Source organism: Saccoglossus kowalevskii, chromosome 2, assembly GCF_978046115.1.
Source record: "Saccoglossus kowalevskii chromosome 2, keSacKowa6.1, whole genome shotgun sequence".
NCBI classification, from domain to species: Eukaryota; Metazoa; Hemichordata; class Enteropneusta; family Harrimaniidae; genus Saccoglossus; species Saccoglossus kowalevskii.
The window spans coordinates 5,690,104-5,712,708 of NC_140642.1; the positions used below are offsets into that span (position 1 = coordinate 5,690,104).

At 31.8% G+C, this 22,605-nt stretch overlaps 2 protein-coding genes across 8 annotated transcripts in view; one reads left to right on the forward strand and one right to left on the reverse strand.

The window, feature by feature from the left end:
* The window catches only part of LOC100372717 (tubulin polyglutamylase TTLL5-like), a 35,070-nt gene extending 23,058 nt beyond the window's left edge, over window positions 1–12,012 (reverse strand). For all 7 annotated transcript variants that reach the window (XM_085508289.1, XM_085508294.1, XM_085508282.1 and 4 more), the window contains exons 1-10: window positions 11,851–12,012; window positions 7,919–8,194; window positions 5,049–5,155; window positions 4,870–4,952; window positions 2,873–2,979; window positions 2,595–2,658; window positions 2,311–2,377; window positions 2,073–2,155; window positions 1,390–1,459; window positions 739–823 (exon numbers count right to left, since the gene is read on the reverse strand). In XM_085508289.1, the coding sequence (XP_085364415.1) occupies window positions 739–823; window positions 1,390–1,459; window positions 2,073–2,155; window positions 2,311–2,377; window positions 2,595–2,658; window positions 2,873–2,979; window positions 4,870–4,952; window positions 5,049–5,155; window positions 7,919–8,094 (842 nt within the window). In that variant the 5' untranslated portion in view covers window positions 8,095–8,194; window positions 11,851–12,012. The remainder of the gene's footprint in view (window positions 1–738; window positions 824–1,389; window positions 1,460–2,072; window positions 2,156–2,310; window positions 2,378–2,594; window positions 2,659–2,872; window positions 2,980–4,869; window positions 4,953–5,048; window positions 5,156–7,918; window positions 8,195–11,850) is intronic.
* Window positions 12,013–12,108: 96 nt separating this feature from the next.
* Window positions 12,109–22,334, forward strand: LOC100372868 (lysophospholipase-like protein 1). Its single transcript, XM_002732937.3, has 5 exons — window positions 12,109–12,211; window positions 12,745–12,850; window positions 16,136–16,305; window positions 19,123–19,238; window positions 22,097–22,334. The coding sequence occupies exons 1-5, from the start codon at window positions 12,121–12,123 to the stop codon at window positions 22,313–22,315; spliced, it is 702 nt and encodes a 233-aa protein (XP_002732983.1). The 5' UTR covers window positions 12,109–12,120; the 3' UTR covers window positions 22,316–22,334.
* Window positions 22,335–22,605: the final 271 nt, after the last annotated feature.

The following is a 22,605-nucleotide window of genomic DNA, read 5'->3' on the forward strand; positions in this document are numbered from 1 at the left end:
CTTTTTATTTCAACAATCCGTTGTTGTCACCGTTTTTCATTCTCTGTCTAAAGCATGCAGCTGTGGTATAGTTGTGCTATAAGTGTCATTCTTTGCAAAACCAAACTACTGAGTGGACACGTACTGTCATCTTATTGTCCTCATTGTATCTTCTACACAGTATTTTTTTTGTTAAGATCACTTGTGTAGTAACATACAACTTTACTTCTCAGTGTAACTATTATACATAGTTTTGAGAAGCTTGCATGAGTGACGTTCCCATTTAAAATTGAATTTATTGAAAACGAATGGTTCTGAACAAAAGAAGATCAAGAGTAATCTGATACTAGGCCCACAAAACTAGTAAGTAAGTAACTTGCAAGTAAAAACATTGTAATTTAGCATTACCAAATTTAAAACATACCTTTTATTTGCATAAATATCACTTTGAAGATAAGAAAATGTGTGCTTATTCAAATGCTCAATATATATATATATTTAAGTTGCATAAGATTTAGGTTATGAGGTTAACTGACCAAACAGATACGAAGTTTGATGAATCATTTCATTTCTTTTTTGTGATAAGTTAATGCAGATTTCCAATACGTTACCAGTGATTGTTTATTTTCACTGTGATATTTGAGTTTGAAAACAAACATTATCTCGTACCAAAATATGACAATTTATGACTAAGAGTGGAAGACTGAATTGAACAAATTGAGGGCAGTCTTGGTACGTGACACAGTACAAATCACTTACCTGGTTAAGCCCTCTTCATAAATGTAAATCCTGACAGGGTCATATGAAGTAACTGCTACATAAATACGAAGATCAAATTTGAAACCTACAACAAAATGAAAGTTCTTTACAATTTCAACTTTAAAACATGCTGCATAACTAAGTGAATAGAGAAAATATACAGTGTACAGAACAGCAGGTATGTCAGCTGTAAATGTGGCTGTAAAACGACAACACAGATTAATCCACTTTGAATCAGCAATTTTCACACCTAATTCCCTAGTGATCAGATCAAAACCATATTTTATTGCACTGTTCAAATTTGTTATAAAGGTAAATACAAGATTTGTTTTGGGAAAGTATTATTTTTATATCAAATATCAAAGTTTTCACCCATGCTCTTGGGTAATTTTAAATATTATTTTGTCTACATAAAAGTAACAAGTGATCAATGCTGAAATAAATTAGCAACTTAGCCAAGATAATGCTAAAAAAAATTAGTCATCAAATAAACAATAAAAGAAATTAGCCAAAATAATGATTAATGATAAAATAAATTATTCACCAAAATAATGATTTAATTATAAACATCAGCAAAACGAACATGTAATTCAAATATTTGTCATTTACAGCAGTATTTGGTTTGATGTTGAGAATTAAAGAAGAACCTACCATCTATAGTTAAAGGACTGGCAATATATCTAGCAACCAATAGTGTTTCATCTAGCGGTAATTGTTGTGGCTGTGAAAATAAACAAAATCAATAACTGCAACACATACATTAACAGAATGTCAATTCATTGAATAGACTCCTGCCAGTCATTAAAATAATGTTGTATTTATTTGTATCCATGGATACCATTTAAAGATTTTAATGTATATGTACTGTTTTTCAAATCTGCTTTTGGTTATACGGTATATATTACATCAAAAACTGATGAATTAGCACAAATATACACAGTACATATGTGCACAAAGTATTAATCCTTAGTGCAGTGCAGAATAAGGCTATTACTGGTAGTAAATATATTTAAAATAATTAAATATCTCATAAATAATATAGTGGAGTCTTGATTATATTAAATACAGTGGACAATGACAGTCAAGCATTGTTTTGATGATCTTTGTACTTATATTTGGGGAAAACATGCAAGGTAATAAATATGTTACTATTATGGAAAATGAATTGTTTTCACCAGAATAATTAATTAATTAATAATTGGATTATGTATGTTATCATGGCAAAATTATACATAACAATGGTTGCTTCTATCATCTTTATATATATTGTTAATTAATTGAGGGGGTCGTGTATGCAGCACACAGAATTAGCCAATTGCAGACAATGAACTTACATGGTTTATAAGAAAAATTCCTCTGCCTCTTGATGATGCAATAGGTTTTACTATCCAGGTCCCTTTTTCTTTTAAATGTGCACCTATAACATGGAACAGAAACAATGTCAAACCCCATATGCACTTCATGAATAAAGTCATAGTATACAAAACTACTGGTAAGATTTGTAAGGGATGAAAAAATAATTATACTATACGCATAAAAATAGGTTTTTAACATAAAAACAAAAATACTTACCATTAAAATCATCAAATTCGCTTGGTGAGATAAAACTTTGTGGAATGAAGTCAAATTGCTTCACACCCTGGAGAAATATATAAAACAGGAAATATGAATATGAAAAAAAGCTTTAAAGAATGGAGATCACTGAATGAAGGACCATGAACATTTGTGAGGAAGACGCTTTCTTTTCAATAGAAAATAAAATTATGTGAAACAAAATAAAATAAACATATAAATGTATACAACACAATAGAATGTTTTCAATAGAAAAGAAAACTAGAGAAATGAGGTCAACCCACCTTGGAATGTTGCATTCTTTGTATATTTTTGTATAACCTGTCTTTTCTTGTAAGTTCATAAGACCTAAGAATGCAATTAAGTTTTGAGTGGCAGTTAGATATTGAACAATAAACACCAGTTCTACCACACTCTAAAGATGAGTGGCAATGCACCATTGCTATTAAACTCAGCTGTGAATACAGACTGATTGCGAGAAGAAAATAACTGGAAGAAGTTTGTAATTACAATAATGAGTTCAGGCACACTATTGGGTATGAAAAACCAGTGATTGACCTACCTTGGAAAGTGATTGACTTTCTGAAATTCTGTGAGACTTCGTAATGTAAAAGGTTTAACATGGGATCCAGTCCACATTAAATTGAAATCAGAACTATTAGGGTGAGCCTGCAAGAAAAAAAGTCTGAATATAAAAACGTATATGTGTATAAAAGCTACCGGTAATAGAATGATGTCCGAACAAGTGCTTTCTAAAAGGGCAATTTTGAACTACACTAATCATCTTAGAAAATAAATAAATTTATCGATTTTCAAAAGTCTATAAGAAGCACTTATTTGAGAGGCCATTTTAAAAACATTAATCAATCAGCTTTGAGTGGTCTTATAGCTTATTAAAATGAAGTACAATGAGTATACATAAGTATAGTGAGTTTGTTACAATCTGTTTAATAATTATTAAATTAAGGTTATCAACCAATTATGATCATGATATATGTCTATCACAACTACTGATATCAAACATTCAAACACTGACAAAATCAATCTGATTAAAATCTGATGTAGTGTACGGGCTTTAATTATTTTGGCTATAAACTTATTTTAATTTTATTTTTTATTACTTTTGTTATTAATGCCCTTTTATTTTATTATTTTACTTTGATTTTGATTTTGTGATTTTTTTAAATTCCGCCCTACCTACATCTGACCCGATGCCTATGTAACAAGATTTCAACGAGACCCACTATCGACGATTTTAGTCAACGAATCACAGACCTCCTTCTATAGCGCACATGATGACGTCACCGGGCAGAGTCAGGCTGCAAACAGACTCAAATAAAATGGCGGATTATACCGACGTTAGCGACCGAGAATGACACGGCTTTTCGGTAAGTTTATCATTGTCAAATGCAACGAAAGTCATTTTTATGTTAATATTGTGGCTCGACTTTAGATTGTTATTTTGCATAGTTATTCTGGGAGTGACGATTTTGTTTCCACAGGTTCGACCGAACACCAGTGTCTTTTTTCCAGTCGCCTGCCCTGGAGACGGGTGATGTTTTGTTGACGATCGGGCCAAAATCGTCTACGGTATTGAAGCCGTCGCTGTAAATATTCATCAAATTGTATCAACATATTGTACATTATATAATAACTCTTTATTAAAGTAATTGAGCTGATTTGGACTGGAATAAAATATTTTTTTATTTGGAACACATCGAAATTAATCAGGAAATATTATTTTGCTCCAATTTTCTGCGTCGATGCCGTGGGCCGGTGACCGTTATACAATTTAAAATCAGTTTGCATTGTTTTCTATAGCTGTTTACAGTGTTCTAATCATTACGATTTACTTATTATTTTGCTTCCATTCTAGTTAATTATGCTCAGTGAAGTAAAATTGAAGCGATGACTGAATGAACGAACCTTGGCTGGCAAAGATGTATCTGGAAGTGTACACATTTGTTGGAAGTGAAAAAAATATTCAATGTAATGACAAAAATTGTAAAATGCTGTGGAATTTCTTTTGAAAATAAAAATATACTAGCAATTTTCTATTAATGGTTTATTCAAGTGTGCAAAATATAATGTACAGAAAGATTGTCCGTATACACTGAAAAGTAAGCAACCGACAACCTGTATAAAAGAGGGGCTGTGATTGGCTGTTACTTACGCGAGATTTGAACGAGACTTACATAGTCGTCGGATCAGATGTAGGTAGGGCGGAATTAAAAAAAATCGAAATCAAAGTAAAATAATAAAATAAAAGGGCATTAATAACAAAAGTAATAAAAAATAAAATTAAAATAAGTTTATAGCTAAAATAATTAAAGCCTGTATACTACATCAGATTTTAATCAGATTGTGACAAAATATACAATATAGGTGAAATATTTGACACATTTTTATTTATTTTTAGATAGATTTTTTGTTAATTTTTTCAAACAAAACCATAATTTCTTATTATCTATAGGGCTTGATCAAAATTCAGGTTTATTTTGTGAAAGGTGACAAAAATTGACCAGTGAATTAAACAAAGATTTCTAGCAATAAACTTACTTCATGGAAGCCATGTTTCGCTAAAATCTGTCGTATAAGCCTGCATTCTGTCTTCACCATTTTGTACGCTAAGTGGTGCTTTTCTGCAATAGATAAGAGATAACAGAAACACTTATACAGTAGAAATAAGTAAAGTCTCTTAACAGAAACAAAGATACATACAGAAATGAATCACTGACCTCCCATGTGATAGAGACCTTTGACTTTAGTAAACAGGGCTTCAGCTTTAAAAGATACAATTGGTAATTTCCTTCCTGGACCGGACCAAATCAGATGAGAATCATTACTGAAAAAAAATGAAAAGAAAGTATATAAATGAAAGTATGTGCACCCATTTTTCAGTAGATGAATTGCTACATAACTGTATGCTACTTTACATAACTATAACCGTATACCAGTTGTCTATTTTGAATTAATAAATATTTGTGTACTAATACTGATAAACAAATATGCAATGTACTACAAAATGTATGTGCCAGTTGGAAGAATAATATACTAATTAATTGGAAATAAAAGCATTAGCAATACATGTTTTTAGCAATTATCCATCTAAGTACTCACTAATATTAGCTAATCATGTAATGATTACTACATGTATAATGTTCTGCAATGAGAGGTGATCATCATCATTAACTTATAATTATGAAATAAATCAATTACTCTTCCCACATAAATACATAGCAAAGCTAAGCAATGTTAAATTCCATAGAGAGAAAGATCACAGCTGTATATCGCGTTTAAATCTGTAGCTGTTTAGCAGCAAATATAATTTTTTTACACAGACAGCTCAGCTGATTAACATGTCAAATTTAATTCCCTTTCAGAGAGCTTGGCTTTTTAGTATCGCATTAAAGTGAAATTAAATCTGTAGCTATTTAGCATCAAAAATAATTTCTACACAGACAGCTCAGCTGATTAACATGTCACATTAAATTGCTTTCCAGAGACTGGCTGGGACATTCAATTTACTGAGACATGCATTAATGATATATACAAACATTGATATTGATTTAGTCCAATTTGTAAAGGCAAACCTTTAACAAAATCTTTGGAATGAAATAAATAAACATAGGTAGAGCGTAAAGTGAAGAATCTCTAATTCAATATAAATCACACAGAATACTTGAACATGTCATGGACTTTCAAAACATGCATGTGAAAATGGTAGTATAAGATGTTGATTGGAATCATATAACGGTTCAACATCAAACATAATAAATTTGAGACTAAAGCCAAAAAAAATATGTATTAGTTTTGTAATATGAAAATAATGTTAGCACTTAATAATCAACTTAAAATTATTAAAATTAAAATATACCATGAATAAAATATTGAAAAAAATTAAAAAAGTTCATAACAAAATAAAGCATGCTACAAGTATTTATATTGGCAGGGAACAGTTAATATTTCATATAAATTGTTACTTTCATAACGATATCAGGTGATGACACTTTACCATAGCAACAACTATCAACAACACACGCACATCTAGCTGACTATGTTGCTAGGAGTCTATTCAGCATAAGGTGAGCCACCTTTGTTCGGTGATTGTATTTTACCTGATTACCCTACATTATGAATAAAATGTCATTCAAACAAAGTAAAATATTAAAAAAATAAAAAGGCAGAAAGTAAACATTGGTAATTTTACTAAATTTTAAATTTCAATTTTGAGAGTTCTTGAAACAAATAGTGCTTCTGAGTGCAGCAGACAAATTGATCTCACACTACCGTTTAAAGGCTTTGCGGGTAGGTAAGTATAAACTGAGTCAAAACATTTTTCAGTTTAGCATAAACTTGAGTGAACACATTGTGCATTGTAATGAATAGCATATATTGTGTTCAGTGGGTTCACATAGAGGAATAAAAAGAATACAGCAGTCATGCCCACTATCATTTTTTTGGAAATACACCAAAACAAATTGAAATGCTGCTGGAAGCTAATTTTTGTTTACATATATATAAACGTATATTAAATATTGCAAGTGCTTCATAATAATATGCAAAGTTAATTGGTGTATTTGCAGTTCTAAATTTGAATAAAAAAAATAAATTAAATAATTTCTATTGGCTTGGTGGCCATTGAAGCACAAAAAATAATCTGGCCACATTATCTGTGAGAGAAATATCAACTTTATGGTATGAGTTTAAAGTGAATAACAAATATATAAATAATGAAAGTTGAAAGTTAATGAAATTAACAATCTAAAGACTGAATTAGATGGAGTGTTTACAAAATGGTTTATAGTTAAATATATCTATGTACTGAAACTTCTATTAGGGTTTCTCAAAATAATGGTCAGTAATAATTTGACTAAATCACTAAGAGTAGTATGTGTGGCTATATAAAATACATTTGACAGCTGATTTTAGATAACAAGTGGTTGATAATGACAGCATTTCACTTTATAAAGTAAGGAAACAGGTGAAGTGCAACCATAGATGGTTTAATGTTACAACTTGAATGAATATTTACACTACTTTAGAATTATTGCTGTAGCAGTGAAAAGCTTCAGGAAACACATAAGAGACATTAGATTTATGGCTTTAATTTAATTATTGCAAGACTAATATAATATTATATTGTAATTTTTTATTGTATAACTTCTGTCATGTATATGTACTCATGCAAGACGAATTAGGCCTGGGTAACTAAGATACAATCCAATTACCTCAAATAACTTCTCAAGGTAGACTATATAATACAATACGAATCTGTATGTTGTTCTGTTGTTCTGTTCTGAATGGGTAAGCATTCAAAGTAAAATGCTACTCAAAAAATAAACATTATTTATATTGTACTATACCCAGTGAAAAAAGCCAGTTATGTTGGTTTTATGACATTTTAACAAATGTTTATTATGGCACAGAAATGTCAAAATTTTGTTAGGTGTTACAGGTAAATAACAGATGGGAAAAAATAAATAAATATATATATGTATATGAAGACTAAGTTGCAAACATTCAGGGATATAAAGAACATGCACCTATAGTTTATGAATTTGATACAGCTTACACATTTTCTAAAGATTTTCATGAATGTACTTACTCAACATCCTCTTCCTCATCTTCTTCCTCCTCCTCATCTGTAACTGAATCAACTGAATCATCATCAGATTGGCCACTTTTATTGGCATTGCTGTCCGAGACATCACTGCCAGATGTTGCAGCATCAGAATCAGATGCACTTGGATCGGTGGAGGTGACAGTCCCTGTTGATGCCATCGTTACATTAATAGTGAGGAGGGACAGCGAATGGATTAAAGTTTGTTGGAATCAGCTGCTGAAGATCTTGTAATGTGTCATGCCCGGATTTGTAAAGAAACTGTAGTAAAAGATGAAATAAAACTGATGATTCGTATATTGCACAAATGGGAGTATCATTGCTATGTTTATTTTATCAATTGAACTCAATAATGTCGTTCTGACAAGCAGTTGTGGGAATTTTTTTTATGACTATATTTGAAACATGAAAACACAGTCACTCTCCTAGTAGAGTGACGAAACAAGTATATGTACTAGGGTATTGTGCTTTATATCATTTACATATTGTAAGTAAGAGTCTTTCTGGTTATTAGGGGTAACCATGTTGATCCAACATGGATTTGGCAATGCTGACATAGAGCAAGTTTGAGCATGCACAATTATTGACCTTACTGCTGAAACCTCCACTATGCTGAAAGGATTCAGCAGTACAGGTATTTTAGTCATTGAATTAATTAAAGCACTATAATTAACTGATTACTCTATTTAGATAGATGGGTGATATTTAGTTGAAATTACTTAATATTAAAAATTTATATACAACAACTGAAGGTATATAGAAATGTTATACCGGTAAATGACTGAGATGGAGTTGCTAAAACCTAAAACATTAGCAATGCAAATACACCAATTATTACCAATGTCATAAAAGTTCATGAAAGTCACTTGTAAAACCAATTGACTATGTCTTTGTCATAGTTTTATCTCATTAGTCAACAACTACAATAATGTGAAGACAGTATATGGGTGAGGGAAATAACATTCCAAACATGAACTTAGTAATAGTTTTACGAGGGTAGTTCGGATACAATAAATTGCTTTGAGAGGTATTATGATGGTTTCAACACCAAGGTTATTCTCATAGATTACATATACAACATACAAATTTATATAATGGTATGAAAACAAATTTATCTGCTTCTTTTAATCTCTCAAAGAACATTTTTATTACCTCAAGCAATTACCTTGAAGTGATGAAGGTCATGCCAATGTCATCAAATAATGAAAAATAAAAATCTTCTATTCTTACCAAGTATTTATTGACAATGACTGTCTACAAAGAAGCTGAGGCCATCAAAAAAACAAATAACTCAACACTCAATTTGATGTTTATCTACGTCATTCAATTATCCTAAAAGAATGGTGAGTAGAAGTGCTATAGTTGTTTAGATAGATGCCATCAGGTAGTCCACGGGTATTAGAACAGATATTCAGATTTCCATAATTTGATTTATGGTCACGCAACTACATTTCACAGAAAAAAATAGCCTAAAGACAGCGATGTTTGAGTCACTTAACATTGCTTCCTATGGTGAAACAATCTTGTAAGATATGAAAATATCATGTAGTAACATAAGATTGGTAATTCTGATTGTCACAAATAATTTGAAATACCCACGAACCTAAATCCTTTTTCTTCAAACTCTTGCATACCCAATTAAATTGAAAATTGTCTGCAAAGTTTGTTATAACCCAAGCCATCGTTATTTGTCAAAAGGAAGAAATTGTTATTTAGTTTTCACATCTAAATTGGAAAACAAAATCTGAACACTGCACAGTGACTGTAGTGATTAAATTGAACAGCATGTTTTGATATTTTTTTTACTCCATGTACTGTAAAGTACTTTATTTTGGCTGGAATTAATTTTCACTGAAAAGAATTTTTGGGTGTTTTGTATGGATTTTTATTACTGATTTCTGACGAGTTGAATGTAAAATATAAGGAAAAAGGTATATTCAATGTATTTTATTTTCACTGTATCATTCCTTGAGCAAAAATAGCACAAATTTATAGTAATACTCAAATGGTATATACTAAATGCTGATATATTTGCAAAATATATTTACATAAAGTAAGTAGCTGATAACAATAAAAATGCTTAAAAGAAAGCAGTTGTACTGTGTCATGTTTGATATGCAACACATGTAAACTACAATAAACAAACAACATGCAATGACCACTCAGTGATGTAGATAAAAGCCAGTACCCGAGTGGGCTAGTATACACTCATTGTGATCAGCTACAAATGTGTAGCATTTACAACACAATCAACTTGTAATCAGAGCTCTATTCTTTTAGTGTAACCAGTAAACAGAATAATTATCTACATCACTGACGCTGCCTTATAAGATAAAAATAAGAAGATAGAAATTATTTTCTGTTCAAACAAGTTTTAATTTTACAGTTGTGCAGTAGGTGTATACTACTCTACATGCTACCATTTATTCATTTGTTAACACTAGAGGTCATTTTAACAATAATAAATATGTGAACATAATATGATAGCCTCACCCTGATGTTTGTGATGTATATTATTTTCACAATTGATGCCATGTATCCTGCAGTCATATTCGTGAGTGAAAATACAGCATCACAGAATATATCTTTGAGTGCTTCAATTTAAGAAATGACACTCATAAACAAAAAATACCAGCTGCTTTATAATTAATATAACTTATTAAGATACCTTTTCTGTTTTGTTTTTTCTAACCATTTCTTGTTCTCCGTTTTTATTTGATTTTATTATTTTTTCACTAGGTCTTCATTTGTATTTTTCGTCTTGCCATTCTGTATGTATTTGAAACTTTATTGTATTTTAAAAATCCAGATCCTGAACAGGATATGATTTCAATAAAGGCATTACTTACTTTAAAAAGATGACAACAAGGTACAAATTAATTTAGCATAATATTCATTGTGAATAATTACGCATGATCCAAACCATCCAATTGAACAGCAAAGTGTTGATGAAGGCATGTATTACTGAGTGTACAAATCTTCAACTTAAACGCAGCCGCACCCCACAACATTACAAAAGTTAAAGAGATGGAGATCATTGGTGTTGTACATGCCATTGACAGTTATGTATGGTTGTTGAACGCACAATGCCAAAAGCTTACAGCAAGTCTCAGGTGTATTAGGGCAGCAAGTTAAGAAACTTGCTCACTAATTTGTTGACAACTTTGATTTTGACTAAGAAGATCTGACCATCGCAAAATACTTTGCATACTCTTCAGTCCTAGTAAAAACTTGAAAACTTGTTTAAAATATTTTTTTTAAACATTACTAGCACTCGATGGTGAAAGAATGAATGGTAATGGAATCCTTTTCATTGTGGGGGCACCCCTAATCTAGACTCTAATCCGATCCCTACCTTCCATCGCCCCCAAATTAATTGTATATGCAGGGAATAGTTGCAGTTATCAAGAAGGGCATATACTAGTACACAATCTTTCCCTTAACTAGTTGCCCCAATACTTCTGAGATTTGCTGTAAAGTTAGTTTCAGTAAAAGGAATTTTGTTTATCTAAAATGGATCAGTGGCTGATGGTAGTTGCAGAGTGGTTAACAGTAAAACAGCGTAAACATTAACAAATAATCCCGCCAAAGGCGACCGAAACCTAATACATGTATCAAGGAAATCTTTGGAAATTTAGATCCACAGGTTGTATTTCAAACTTGTCATGGCGTATACAATGTACAACGGATCAGATGTTCATTTTCTCCCGGTCTCCGATATCAACACATAGATATTTAATCTGAATGGATATTTGTGTGTAAATCATTAAAATAAAATAAAAACAATATAGTATCAGCTGCGATACGAATATGTTATGAATGACCACCGGCCGGACGGGTGGATTATAATTTAAATTTTAAATTGATCACCGTCGACGAACATCCAACATAACTTCGCAAGAGCGGCCACAACTTACCGGTCAAACTCTACTCCTACTAGACAAATATTCCTTAAGTTTAACATACGAGGAATACAGAATTGTAGAATAATCTTGTTAGAAGCTCTGGATGAGTAGATAATCCTGGCATTGATCTTGTAAACTAGAAAATATTATAAGTCAGTCCTTTTTTCAATGGCAACCAATTTGTTGTTACGGACGCTGTTGCGCATGCGTACAACTACGAAGGGATAAAATCACGCTGAGCTCAAGTCTCATGCTTGCCGAGATATCGTATACTACGCAATCATGGCTGCAAAAACAACGCTTCTGAAACGCTGCATTGTTGCACAATCTCACAGCAGACATACGGCAAGTCTGATATTCCTACATGGATCAGGTGATGATACCAAGAATCATGTATTAATTGTTTTGATAGTAATACACTTGGTTGGACCATGGAACCATATTTAGGGATCAACCATTTTAAATTGTGGGGGTGGCTTAAAGAATGTGACCAGGCATACGAACAGTGGCGTATCTGTACATTTTTATTCGAATGTGCCTTGCATGCAATTTTGTTCTTACTGTGTGTCCAGCTTGCACATTTCTTTTCAACAAATTTTCCGACGACCCCCAGGATTTTGAATAGTGGACCCATTAGTTCCATGATCCGGCTAAAAGAACCCATTGGAGTTAGTTCCAGCATGTGATTACTAAATTAGTGCTTTTTATTCAATGGTTACTGCCCCCTGATACTGAGCGAGTGATTAGAGGCGCTGTATCTAAAAAGTAACCGCGCAAGGGTTACCCGTAAATGGAACAATGGTAGTCTGCGGGAGAGTTCACACTAGCCATTTTTTATTTTTGATGATTTGATAATGCGCCTTCCGCGTTCGCATTATGTAAACCTTTGTTTTTTAATATTAACAGGCGATACCGGTGAGGGGGTAAGAGCATGGGTTAAAGATGTTTTGGGAACTGGAAAAGACCTGGTTTTCCCTCATGTCAGGATTACATACCCATCAGCCCCAGCCAGGTAAATCAGGTTTGAAAGCCACTCTTACAATGCATACCAGCAATTTTATTAATAATAAATTTTATTGATATAGTATTCTTTATAGGATCTTGAGTTAAATTACAATGAAGTGAGGATGAAATTAAAAAAAAATATATATATATAAGAGTGTCAACATACACTTGGTAAATTTGACTTGGCCCAAGAAGATCTTAAAAATAGAGCTATGAAAGCAGGCTTCAAAATGAAACGGTTATTATTCTCAGATACATACATACCCATAAAAACATATCTTAAAATGTTTGATACCATGATAAAACCAATACTTTTATACTGTGCAGAAATCTGGTCAGAACACCAAACACCAAAAGATGTATATGAATATCATGTCACCAATGGAACAATTACTCATGAAATACTAAAAATACTCGATACCTACTCAAAGTTAACAGCAAAGCGACCAATGTGGCATGTTTTTTAGAATTAGGAAGGTATCCATTAATCACAACAGGTATAAAACAGATGATCAAATACTGGTCGTGAATAAAAAAATGTCTGAAAATTCTTTTGTATATGGAGCATACAGTCTTGGATTAGAACTAGACAACTCTGGCACCTACAACTGGGTACCCGGTTTAAAACTTATACTTAAGGTAGAGATGCAATTAACCTGACAGGTATTTTAATTAGTTAATTAATAAACCAAGATGACCTCCCTTGTCCACAAAACTATATATTTTCGGAAAGCTTATTGTATGAATTTTAAAATTTTGTTAGTATTTTTTTTTTATGGACACTGTAGTTTGAAATATGCACAAAAATGTGCTTTTTTGGTCAAAAGTGATTTAAAAAACCATGCTTCTGTTTCCTGTCAAAATTGGTTTATGGGTACATCTGTTTTTTTTTGTTTTTTTTTTGATAAATATTTTTTATTACCCATAAACAAAAAAATTACAGGACTTTAATAAATACAGTAAATACAGTAATAAACAAAACAAAAAAGAAAACAAAACAAAACCAACAAATAATGAAGACAGATTACCATGTAACTACAATTGTATTAAAAAATGTAGATTGTAAATTGGAAGATGCACAAACCAACATTAGGTAAAGTTTCCCCACTTCACCTGAAACAATTCGATAGTGCTATTTTTACTACATATACAATATTCCATTTCTTTTGTCTCCATAACTTTTTTTTCTACCAGACGAAATGAAGTTGGAGTGCCATTTAATGTAATAATAAATAAATAATTTGTTTAGTTATAATAATGATATGGTTCAACAAACTTGAGAACTGATCATCGCCCAGCAAAATTTGAATATCTGTGAAAGTGTCTGGGGTATTTAAAAATTCACCGCATCTATTACATATTGATGTCCAAAGGACAGTAACATAGTTGCATGTAACGAATAAATGTGTTAGAGTTTCATCGCTATTATGACAAAAAAAACAAAGGCTAGAGGTGACGAGAGGAGGTCTCATACGGTGAAGCATAGTATTCGTAAATAAAACATTATGATTTAGTTTCCACTGGAATTCTTGGAGTTTTGTTTCAATGGTAACTCTAAATGGTAACTTGAAAATAATTTCCCACTTAATTTTATTTAGTTGAAACAACTGCTGAAAATAAGTTTTACATTTTGGTGGAATAAAATAAAGAGATGAAACAGCATTCCATATTATTTTACATGTTACCATATTCAATGGACAAAATATGTTGTTAATGTACAAACCAATAGGCAATTCTGGTCTAACAAAAAGGGGAGTACAGCCTCTCCATTCTGGTGGTATAGCAGAAATTAGGCCGTGCCAAAGGAGATATTGTACATCTGTTCACTATGAATAAAGTGCCATCTTGAAAACTGTCTACCAGTTGTCAATTTTGCAGGTTGGCAGCTCAAATTTCACTACTTCAAGTTTATGCATAAATTAACACCCAGGCTAGTTGTCTGTACGATTGTTGTAACACTGTTCAATCAAAAACAATGCCCCAGGTGTTTTGAAGATAAACACATTGTCAATCATTTGTGAAAATTCAAAACAAAAGGTCAAAGCGTCTAGGAGCTTTTTTTTTTTAAAGTTCTGAAAAGTGCACTAAAAAGAAATTGAGATAATTGCTAATTTGCATAACAATTCACTCAGTAAAAAGTTTGCTAATGCTCATAATTAAAATGGCTGTAACAGTTTTAAATTTAAATGTATTATCGTTTTGTTAAAAGTTAAATATAGTGCATAATATGGAGATCCCGTCATTTCTTTTTTTCACTATATTTCTTTTTTATTATTTATGTACAGCCTTGCTAAATTTTGCTAAGCATTCAAATGAGATAATGTTTGCACCTGTTATCTATATTTTAAAATTGTTTTTTAAGTATGTTCCACTATTCACAATTCTACAAAATTTTAAGTCTATAGCCAAGACTGTTTGGATAATAAAAAGCAAAAAAAAAATTTCACTCCCAAGTGCCCTTGAACCTGCATCTCTACCTTAAAGATCTAGATATAGACCACTTGTGGCATGAAGAAAAAAAGCAAAATGCGAACAATGCAATTATAGATAAAATAATATCAGAAAAACTAAAAACAAAATTTGAAAAAAATTGTAAACAGATTTTAGACAACGATAACAAGGGGGAAAATAAACAAATAGCAAAATACATGGAGAACTGTTTCAAAACTAGAGAGGAAAAACTGAAAACAATATAGTCAGCTAACTCAAGATAAGGTCATGTACATGCATTAGTAATCCAAACATTCACCAACACAAATATGGAAAACAATCCAATTTACTTTACCATTATTCCATTATTATTTTTTTTTCTACTTTTATTTGCTTGTCAGTGTTTTTTTTTTTATTTTTATTTTCCTGTATGTATTTTTATTCTCACTTTTATTGTTTGTTTCTTTATTCAAAATCTTAATAGGGATACGAACGCAATAAATATAATTATTATTCATATATAAATAAAAAAAAATATTGTAATATATAGAGATTAAATAAAAAGTTGAACAGATCTTGAAAACTGATCGAATGTCAAGCTAAGCTTGGCTCCAGTAGATACATCTGTAATCTTATTCACAAACCCGTTTTTTATAATCATTAATAAATTGCAATTCCATTTGAAACAAAAGATTTTGCCGGCTGATAGAATATCATTCATCCTTCATTAATGGTCACCTGACTTGAAGCCATTCATTCATGTTAGACTTAAAAAGCTTTTTTCTAAAAAAAAATGTTTTTTTTTTCATTCTTAGAATCATAACAATGTTTCTAATCATCATTATGTTTTTTGATTTAATAGGCCATACACAGCCATGAAGTCCCACATGTCAACAGTGTGGTTTGATCGAAAGAGAATTGATAACAAGTCTCCTGAAGATGATGACTCTATAATGACATCAGCTGAACTCCTTGGAGAACTTATCAACTCTGAAGTCAGGGAAGGTATCCCAAAACATCGGATCATTGTCGGTAAGTGAATGTACATGACCTTCTGCATATAAGTATGTGGGTATTGCTGTGGATAAAGTTATATTTCCAGTAGCAATAAAGATATCCACATTTCATTTATTATAAAGAATTGCAATATTACATACCAGTATGCTATACCTACAACAAGTCTTGCTCCCAGATTTCATCAACTGTAACTTTTACATTTGCCATATTTATTTACCACACAGTATTCACAGGACGTGGTAATTCCATTCAGTCATTAAAACTACTGCATTTGAGTGATTCAACTTCATATGCTATATGTAGTACTGTGGCTATATGAAATTTTGAACAATTGACTAGTGCTTTAATCTAATTCTCAATGACAGTTGCCTGTATTTTAAACAATACACATGGAAATCTATGCAGATTATAAGAACCTATATGCGATGATTAAAGAAATTACATGAAGTTTTTTGGTCAACATTTTTTCCACCTAAATTTCAGCCAGAATTTTCTATGCAAAATTTTGTTTAGATATATTAATGTATTTTTTTAGGACTTTTATTCTCACTTTAGCCATCAAAAAAAAGATTAAACCAGGCAGAAAGTGTATCGTTATTATAGGTCCATTCTGAATTTTGAGTTTGTTTTTTGCATCTTGTACTAATTGCACTATTTTATTTTCAAGTTTCCTTAGCAGTTTTACTGTTTGTCCAATTTTGTTTTAGGGTTTCAATGAAATGGAACGATGTGGGAGCTGTTTTTTTTAATTGTCTTTTTTTCATACATACCATCATTTTTTATCTCAAAGAAATTTTCTTGACATTATTCTGTCTCCCTTTTGTGATCCCAAATCAAATGCACCCAAATACAGATGGGACAGTGACTTGTTGTATCCATTTTCTGACCATCAACACTTACAGTATAACTTAACTACATTATTGACTACAAGATTTCAGCATGCCTATTATACTTGATAACCAAAGTAATTCACAGATCAAATCTTTTAAAAAAAATCACTTTTGTAGACTGAGGAGTTAATTTTTTTAACTCACTGAGTATAATGCAGAAATTGGGAAGGCATGGTTACAGTAATTCTAAGGGTACATGCTACAACTTACTGTAAACTGTAAATTATCAAGATTTCAGGATATTATAACATTTCTGTAAAAAAAAAAATTCAAAAGTCGATGTTGTAGGAACCCCAAGAAATATTTCCTGCTACAAGATTTCGCAATTTCTACTGACTTGCAAAATTGTATCTCACAAATTTAAAGCGAAATTTTGTTAACAAGTAGATATATGCAATGAAAGAGCTGATATTATAGTAGAAATAATAACCAAGTCAGCTCTGAGATAAAGTACAGATAAATTTGCCTGTTTAAAAGTTTAAAATATAACCAGACAGAATGGCTAGACTCATCTAATTTACACTGTTTCATCTGACAATGAGGTTGGTTGAACTCACATGACTTTATTGACCCTATGTCACTGTGCACCTCAATCACCCTTTTTAAGAATGAAAGGTTTTTTTGTATAGCGACAATACAACTGTACGCTCTGAAAGCCAGGCATTGTGAATTCTAAATTTATGGCATACATTTGAAAGTTAGTAGGAGACCAAACCAAACCCAGCCTATATGTTTTTTACTGTTTGACATGCTTTACACATACCACATTATCATGATATTCTATGAGAATTCTACTTGTGTTATTTATTTTGTTTGTCACTGATTTTGTCTTTTATTCAACACTATAATATAAGCCAATAGAAATGCAATTAATCATTTGATTATTTTGAAAAATACTCATTTAAAATATCATGTTTTGTTTTTTATATGTATCCTAACAGTTGTCATGGTTACATGGCTACATTTATAAATATGACTTGTAAATGGGAGTGAGACTACCGACTAGTATCGAGTACTCTTGTCAGCATTACAGGAGGTGATCAATTTGGCCCAAAAAAATGACAAATACTAAAGAATTAATAACGATCATTGGTAGACATACTTCCAGTCCTGATTCTGAAAGTAAACACAGACAAAGATGTCTTTTTAAAAATTTTAACAGTCGTGGCAAATAACTTCTCAAAATTTCAGGAAATTCCTGTGTCAAAAGTGTTTTACCTGTGACCACCTTTGAATTGAGTTGTTCCACTGTCAAGGAGACTGAGAAGAGCCATTCATATAGAAATAGATACTCGATAACTCCAGAATTTATGTACCTATTTTTATAGAGGTCGCTGAATAAAATTACAGAAATACAAAAACAAAATACAAAAAAGGTACCTTTAACAAGCAGATTTAAAAATGGCAAGAAAAGAAGAGAAGAACTAGTCTTAATATTAAATTTGGATGCATTGTTTACATACAGAGATCGTCTATATGTCTGTTCATGCTCTGTACATATTCAAGAACCATTAAAGTCTGTTGTTGTTGATCCTGTGCCAGCTTTTGATATATATAAATGACAAAATATCTAACCTGATTGCTTGTATATACTAGATATGTTTTTTTTTTATCTTTGGTTATTACTTTTATTTTAATGAATATTTTTAGTAAAAAATACATTTATTGACTTATTCTTGAATGAAAAAAATTTGATCAGTCACACAGTTCAGACGCCATCTAGGATTTTTGGCAAAAATTGCCACAATTTGGAGCATTTGTGTCTCATGAATGCTTTAACCAATTAACATGCTATGTAGCATGTAGCACGTATGACCAAAGCATCTTCTGCAAAAAATAGCATGTATATCAGTGGTTACATATCGAGGTATATTAAGCTTTCAAATTTTTACCTGACAAAGCTGCTCTGCAGTTTTAATAATTGTTCTTGTTTTCATTCTAGGTGGATTTTCTATGGGTGGTACAATGGCATTACATCTAGGCTATCGTTTACACAGGGACTTAGCAGGAGTGTTTGCATTCTCATCCTTTTTGAATGAAAATTCTTATGTATACCAGGTATAGTCTGTAATTCATTTATTGCCATTGGTTTATAGAGCATGTAATTAATGGTGGTCTGAAGTATAGTTGGCAACATTGTTGTTGAAATTGAAGCAGCAATAGCTGTCATTTTGTAAATTTTTTTGTTTTTTAATTTAGCCACATAAAGATGAGCAAATCTTATAGAAATATTGTTTTAGACACAATTGCATGGGCAATGTCACATAAAATGTGATGTGAAAGCTAAGGGTCATTTTGTTGAAATCAGTCAGGTGATGGGGACTGTAGAAAATTATGATGCGCAGGGCACATTATTATTAGGGGAAGTGATACATAAGCCATCAGCGAGAGTGCGTCAAAGAGAGGCATAGCCACTCAAGATGGCAACCTATTTGACATTATGTGCAGGGCCCCTGGTATGTTGTCATCTTGTAATGTAATCCCAGGGGTTAATTCTTTTGACAAAACTGGATTCAATAGATTCTGCCCTCTGGAGACCTGATTGCAACCCCACGGCCATCTTTTTTCACTTGATTGTATGCATCAAATATCGATACCATATTCGCTCAATTTAGCGCCCATGTTACTCAACTCAACAAAAAATTGTGTTTTTAGGTGGGTGCGTAGCTGAACACCCCCCTCGAAAAATTATGCAAATGACTATTTTAGTTTACCAATAAGGGAGAATATTACATCTATTTGGGGAAAATAAATTTAGTTGTGTTGTCATTGATTACTATTACAATGAAGAAACAGAAATTGTCACAAAAAAGATTATAACACATTTTATAATAATAATATACAATCAAAATGTGTCTGATGAGAAAACAATTGAAGTCAAGATCTTTATCATTATCTTTATTGTTGAATGTTTCTGCAATCTCTCGATGCACAGCAATTTCTGTCTAATATTATCTGACCTGCAACAATGTCATAGACAAGTTTGTTATTAACCAATCAGAATAGAGTGTTGTACTTACACATTCTATGGAAATTCCTCAAGGCCTTCTGCTAACACAATGTATAATTGGATTATCAATGTTGAAAAATGATTTGTTGGAATTGATTTCTGCCAAAAAATATTTTTTTTTTTAAATTTGGAGCATTTTGGAAGTGATAGGCGTTTCGTTTGTATGTGCCAATCATAAGTGTTTTTTTATTTTTTTGGAATGTTTTTTTGGCATGATATATTCCAACACGTGTTTGGCACTTCTCCAATTAGTTTTCACCACGACAAATGTCGCTCTAACGTTATCAACTACTTTAACCAGGCAAAGTGCTGTCGTGAGAAGCCCGATTCAGGCCGTCGCTGTAATTACCCCTACGGTAGCTTCACAACCTGATGCTTGTTGCGCACACCCTCCTTTCTATGCTCTCTACGATGTCAACTCTTCATGAAACTATTATTTAACAATCCATATTTTATATCAAGAAGTATTTGCTGTACAACGTATTGATGTATAAATAAACAAGTTTGAATTATACCTCACATCTGTTCAACTCAACGCTATCAATGTCCGATTCAACAACAATTCCACATGTTTAGTCAGTTGGTTTTATGTGACGAATAGAACACCTAAACGCCTAGTTTTGCGATATAATCTTACCCACCACATAAATTTGCACATTTGGTGGGTGCTAAGTCGAGTGAGTAAAGTACATGCTTTGAGTGTTCACATTTTGATGATGGCCATTAGAAATTGGCAGAGAAGAAAAAAAGTTACACCTATTGTTGCTTCAAATCTTGCATGTGATTTGATGAACAAATGATACTCCAAAAATATGGATTTATTATATGTCTCAAACGATTTAAACAAAATTTCATAAAATATTAATAGTCACAGTACATGGTCACTGTGAGTTATCAAGTTTAAGAAATATATAAAGTTTGAACATGAAAGTTCAGTGCATGTAGGAGAATAGTTTCAGAATAGCATTAATGGTCACCAGTATTTGAAAATGACATGCATCAAGGGCCAATGTACCAATTTTGTTAGCAAGTCAGGAATCAGTGTTGTGCATTATCAAATGGCTTGCGAAAACACCCTCATAAGCAGTTTATGAAAGTGACCGTAATTTCTTAACGTGAATGAATCATAATGAGTTTTTTTTTGTTGACAAACATTGGATATTGCATGTGGTACAAATCGACCAATGAGAATAAGCTGCTGCAATGCACGAATCAAATAGATATAAATGCATAAATCAAAAGTGTGAAACAAAGAGACATTTAAGGCACAGAAAGACTAACTGGTTTTATTTCTCATCAATAAAAAAAAATAGATCTAGGTGGATTGACAGCATCCAGAGGCAGCATATCCCGCCAAATGGTTGAATTTCCATTGAAAAATAAAACAAATATTCTATTAGAAATGAGTTTGTTAACCTAAGAGATTTCAGTATATTATGCATTTTCTTTTGAAATCAGAGAGCACCATGGTCTCAATGAGACTCCCATGCTTTCTTCAGCTTAACATTCTTAGCTATTGAATACCTGCTACCATGATAGCAATACCATAATATTTGTGCTTAGCTTAGGCCATGAAAAACAAATACTTTCGTTTCAATGAGGCGGCGAGGCGTTTTTTTGAGCTAAAATGAGACAAGTGCATTTTGGAATGCTTTAGAAGGAAAAAAACAGTTTGAGGCGCATAGTTCAAAATGATGCATGCGGAAACGAGAAACAGAGATCTTTTTTTTTCTCAGCCTTACCGTGATGCAAGTTTGGGCATTTAAAATAACTAGCACTAAATAAAATAAAATAGAATAGAATAGAATAGAATAGAATAGATGTTATCTTCAGTATTTGTTTGTTTCCACTAAATTCTCTCTCTTGTTCTTTAGAACTTACTAATTGTATTTGATTATTTTTGCAGAAATTAAAGGAAAATCCTGGAATTTCTCCACCTCTTCTACAGTGTCATGGAACAGAAGATCCTCTCGTCTTGCCAGCATGGGGAAAAGCTACCCAAAAAGAACTGAAAAAACTTGGAGTCTCGTGCCAATACCACGTTTTCAAGCACATGTTTCATGAAATGAATAAAGAGGAAATTTTGTTGCTGAAGGATTTTATTGAAAAATATTTACCGGAATAAAAAAAAGATTTCTAAAGGATGCATTTGCTACTACTAACGGTATATGTAGAGATTTACAGCATGTTATAAAGTATCAATGTTAGAATACAGCTATTAATGCTAATGAGACACCGACTGTATGGTGCTGCACAGTTTGCAAAATGTTCACTATGGATGAATTCAACATAATAGTTGCAGATGACCGAGCCTGAGCTACTGTAGTCGTATTAGGGTGTTTATTTTTGCTATATCACAATCTTGAAGAATCACTAGTAGCAAAACAAGTACATGAACTGGGTAAATCTGTCAGA

Bases quoted from the DNA above. Each gene is read 5' to 3' on its own strand.
- LOC100372868 (XM_002732937.3), top strand. From the start codon at position 12,121: ATGGCTGCAAAAACAACGCTTCTGAAACGCTGCATTGTTGCACAATCT. The intron at 12,212-12,744 runs GTGATGATACCA...TAATATTAACAG, and splicing joins GATATTCCTACATGGATCAG to GCGATACCGGTGAGGGGGTA. The intron at 16,306-19,122 runs GTAAGTGAATGT...TTTTCATTCTAG, and splicing joins AAAACATCGGATCATTGTCG to GTGGATTTTCTATGGGTGGT.